This window comes from Pinus tabuliformis, chromosome 9 (genome assembly GCF_031772625.1).
Source record: "Pinus tabuliformis cultivar Carrire ecotype Pingquan chromosome 9, CPIR1, whole genome shotgun sequence".
In the NCBI taxonomy this organism is placed as follows: Eukaryota; Viridiplantae; Streptophyta; class Pinopsida; order Pinales; family Pinaceae; genus Pinus; species Pinus tabuliformis.
Genome location: NC_142307.1, coordinates 130,650,075 through 130,654,243, shown reverse-complemented (window position 1 = coordinate 130,654,243; position 4,169 = coordinate 130,650,075). Strand labels below are relative to the sequence as shown.

The following is a 4,169-nucleotide window of genomic DNA, read 5'->3' as shown; positions in this document are numbered from 1 at the left end:
ATATTAGTGTATATATACACTAATATAGTGCTACATTAAATATAGAAAGGTAACTATTAACATCACTTTGTGAAATCCGAGTACATGCCGGGTATAAGGATCTCCCTCCATACACTCGCTTTAGAAAAATGACATTGGCCCACCATGATAACATTAGAGCTACCTTCCTTTTTCTTTTACCATAACCCACATAATAATACTCTACTCTTCATGCCATAAAATAAGGTAAGGGATTTTAATATACGACGTGGCATCGCCGGAATAAAATTCCGTTCAGCGGCGGATCTTATTTCTGCCGGCGGAATCCAAAATTCTCTATATATATTGCGTTCTCTGAGGTGTCCTCAGCTGTGTTTGGGATTCAGTGGTCTGAATTACAGCGAAGGAGAACCACGGAATTCGTCCACGCCTTAGAGGGCGCTATAAGTTCCAGATCTCGGTCTCCATTTCTTTGCAGTAGGTGCCCAGATTGAAGGTTTCGATATTTCCCTGAAAAACTGCAAAATTGGGTGCCTTTTTGGCAGAAATTATGTGCCATAAAGCAGATCTTTTAGCGTAAAATCTGCCAATCTGTAACTGTTTCTGCTCAGGACTGAATTGGAGCTCGTGGGCTACGTGGGTAAGTAACTGAATATTGATTGAATGCCTGAATATCCACTATTTTCTTCCATGAGCAGCTGTTAGTTCGTTGAGGTATTTTGTCAACGGAGGAATTTTGTCAAAATTCTGTGTGATTTGGTGAGAATAGTTTGAATATGTTTCCAGAACTTCATACTCAGGCAAAATTCAATCTGGGTATTTTGTCAAACGTCTAACAGTGTTTGTCAAACTTTGGGTGGTCATACACAGCTAGTTTTGACACTCTGGCATACTGCTGATACCATAACTCATCTACTTAGTCTTTTCTTAGACATACTATAAATTAAGACAAAATCAAGGTATCCAAGGTCTCTGGGCTCGTCTAATAGATCATAGTTTGAGCTGAGATGGTCATGAAATTTTTTCCAGAGCTGTTTGCTTGTTAATTTTACTAATTTAAGCATGTCAGATGCTTTCTGTAAAATATTGAATTGAAACAGATGGATACATAGTTGCAGAAACTGTTTACAGTAAGCAAATATGTCATTGACATTGCTTATGGGTCTGATCATAGGAGTTTGATAAATTTGGATCTTCGCCCATCAAATTAATTTGCCTTCATTCAATACTAAGCTAGTAACAATATGGATGCCCAATGCAATTGTATTTATGTGCATTAGATGGAAGGGAAGTTTATAACTCTGTTTTTCACAGATTGTCTGTTTTCTAGGAGGTCAGAACAGCTAGGAGAAGTAACAGGACACCATGAAGGCCCTCATATTGGTCGGTGGTTTCGGAACCAGGCTGCGCCCTTTGACACTTAGTGTCCCTAAGCCTCTGGTTGACTTTGCAAATAAGCCAATGATTTTGCATCAGGTAGAGCTAATGAACTTGTAACAGTAGCAGTGATGGAGGAGGTTGTCTGTTTCTTGTACGGCAAATTAAGCAAATTGAATTTCAATTTTTGAGCAGATTGAAGCACTCAAAGCTATTGGTGTTGATGAAGTTGTGCTAGCTATTAACTATCAGCCGGAGGTAAGTTACAGACTCTTTCTCATATCTAGGTACTTTCAGTTTCTTCCCCTGAAAACCAAGTTCAAGTAAGAAAGTAAGGGTGATTTCTTAGTTTAAGCTTCTGTGATTTGAAAAACTCTGATTTATCTCTTCCGGATCCATCCCATTAATTTATTTTTTGCCAACATTTCGAACTAGCCAATTTGGTTGATCACCAGGACGATAGTATGATTTTTGAGGTCATTTTATTTGATGCAGGTTATGCTGAGCTTCTTGAAGGCATTTGAAACGAAACTTGGGATTAAGATTACCTGTTCTCAGGAAACAGAGCCCATGGGCACTGCTGGGCCTTTAGCTCTTGCAAGGGACAAACTGATAGATGGATCTGAGGATCCATTTTTTGTTCTCAACAGTGATGTCATCAGTGAATACCCATTAAAGCAACTGATTGATTTCCATACAAAACATGGAGGAGAGGCATCCATCATGGTGACCAAGGTACAGTTTGTTGTCCAACCTCAAACCCCTTGTCGTTTGGAACCATTTCATTGCTTTGTTTTTTGCAGGGTATGTCTTTACAAAAGTCAAATCTCAAGGGAATTTCTTATTCTTCTTTTCATAATTTCATTATGCAAAGTCTCTCTTAGTTCAATTTTTTCATGGTTGCTAAGGTAAACACTAAAGGATTGATCTCTTGAACTAGGTTGATGAACCATCAAAGTATGGTGTTGTTATTCTTGACGAGGAGACGGGAAAGGTTGAGAGGTTCGTTGAGAAGCCCAAGGTCTTTGTTGGTAACAAGATCAATGCAGGAATCTACCTTCTGAACCCCAGTGTTTTGGACCGAATTGAGCTGAGACCCACATCCATTGAAAAAGAAGTGTTCCCAAAAATTGCACAGGAGAAACAGCTCTATGCTATGGTTTTACCTGGTTTCTGGATGGATATTGGGCAACCCAGAGACTATATTTCAGGCCTAAGGCTCTACTTAGATTCTCTTCGAAGAAACACCTCGGATAAATTAGCAACTGGGGTTAACATTGTTGGAAATGTGATAGTTGACAGCACTGCACAGATTGGTGAGGGTTGCTTGATTGGGCCAGATGTGGCCATTGGCCCAGGCTGTGTGATTGAGGCAGGAGTCAGACTGTCACGGTGCACCATTATGCGTGGTGTGCGCATCAAGAAACACGCTTGTGTATCTGGGAGTATCATTGGTTGGCACTCTACTGTTGGTCAATGGGCTCGCATTGAAAACATGACTATATTAGGGGAGGATGTCCATGTTTCTGATGAGGTATACAGCAATGGAGGTGTGGTCCTTCCTCATAAAGAAATCAAATCCAGCATTCTCAAGCCAGAAATTGTCTTGTGATTGGAAAGATGGAGAAGACCTGGTAGCTAATTGGTTATTGTAATATTAATGTTACTGGTCCATGTCCTAGATTTTTGGGGTGGGTAGGAGGGATAATCTTCTATATTGCAGGGGCTTTCATTCTCTCAGTCTCCCTCAATGAGAGACTCAGATCCTCCTTCGACAACTGACAACCAAATAAGCTCCCTACAGTACAGACAACTCTAGAAGAAGATAGAAAAGACCAATGAAGTAAACTGACAACCAAATAAGCTCCCTACAGTACTGACAACTCTAGAAGAAGATGGGTTCCAAGGAAGAAGACAGAAAAGACCAATCAAGTGAAGAAAGGTTCTAGGGATTCTCTGCAAAACTTCATAGAAAAGATCCAACTACTACGGGCTATAAGAAAATCATGTCTGTCTTCTCCTCTGCTACATCATGGTTTATTGTTTTTTTTTTGGGTGGTCAATTTTGTGCTATCTTCATTTGCGGGCCTTTGAGACTGTACAGAAGGTAGTGTTCATTATAGCAACTCTGCTTCTATCTCTGAAATCTTTTTGCAAGAGGCTGAGATCTCTGATTTTTCCACCCAGTAATGTAATTTTTAGCTCTCTGACTCCCTGCCAAATTCTAATTTAATATAAACATACATATTTTTGTTGTAAAATTTGTTTAGTTTAAGTAATCAATTTTATAATACAAAAATATTTTATTATTTTGTTTAATTATTTATAAGAAAATTAAGTAATTATTTAGCTATAAAATTAGTCCCAAAAGAAGATTATTTGGAAAAACATTATATCATCATAAATTAAAAAAATATAGCCAGCTTTTTAACTTCCTTGATTATATCTTAGGTTGGTTTATGTTCCTGATAAGTGGTATTTAGGTTGGTTTTTGTTCCTGATAAGTGGTATTTGACTAATCAAGAAAATATTTAATCCATTTTGCGATTGTATTTTAAAAAATTTGCTCATTTTAGGTAATAACACAATGTGCTGACTTGTGTGACAAAGCTTAAATGAATGAGTTTATCATTGGAGGGGTGACAAAAAGGTTGCCCCACCTTTTGCTTAAATCCAATCTTTTTTCATGTCTACTCCACAATTCCTCTGGGATTAAACATAATCTATCCACCGCACCTTCTACCCTCAATGTAATTGTGGAATTACATTTTAAAAGATTTATATAATAGTATCAAGAAATTTTAAAAAATTTG

At 38.0% G+C, this 4,169-nt stretch overlaps 1 protein-coding gene across 2 annotated transcripts; it reads left to right on the top strand.

The window, feature by feature from the left end:
- The first annotated feature begins 336 nt into the window (after nucleotides 1–336).
- On the top strand, nucleotides 337–3,384 carry LOC149147441 (mannose-1-phosphate guanylyltransferase 1-like). Of its 2 annotated transcripts, none has more exons than XM_089439470.1 (5): nucleotides 337–619; nucleotides 1,310–1,455; nucleotides 1,552–1,614; nucleotides 1,852–2,091; nucleotides 2,297–3,384. In XM_089439470.1, exons 2-5 carry the CDS (start codon nucleotides 1,345–1,347, stop codon nucleotides 2,966–2,968), a joined length of 1,086 nt encoding a protein of 361 aa, XP_089295596.1. In that variant the 5' UTR covers nucleotides 337–619; nucleotides 1,310–1,344; the 3' UTR covers nucleotides 2,969–3,384. The 2 variants fall into 2 exon arrangements, with proteins under 2 accessions (XP_089295596.1, XP_089295595.1); XM_089439469.1 differs by having other exon boundaries at nucleotides 1,294–1,455.
- The last annotated feature ends 785 nt before the right edge of the window (nucleotides 3,385–4,169 follow it).

What these genes read in the sequence shown, in the direction of transcription:
- LOC149147441 (XM_089439470.1), top strand. Translation starts at nt 1,345, where the DNA reads ATGAAGGCCCTCATATTGGTCGGTGGTTTCGGAACCAGGCTGCGCCCT. An exon ending in AGCCAATGATTTTGCATCAG is followed by an intron (nt 1,456 to 1,551) that starts GTAGAGCTAATG and finishes ATTTTTGAGCAG; the next exon opens with ATTGAAGCACTCAAAGCTAT. An exon ending in CTATTAACTATCAGCCGGAG is followed by an intron (nt 1,615 to 1,851) that starts GTAAGTTACAGA and finishes TATTTGATGCAG; the next exon opens with GTTATGCTGAGCTTCTTGAA.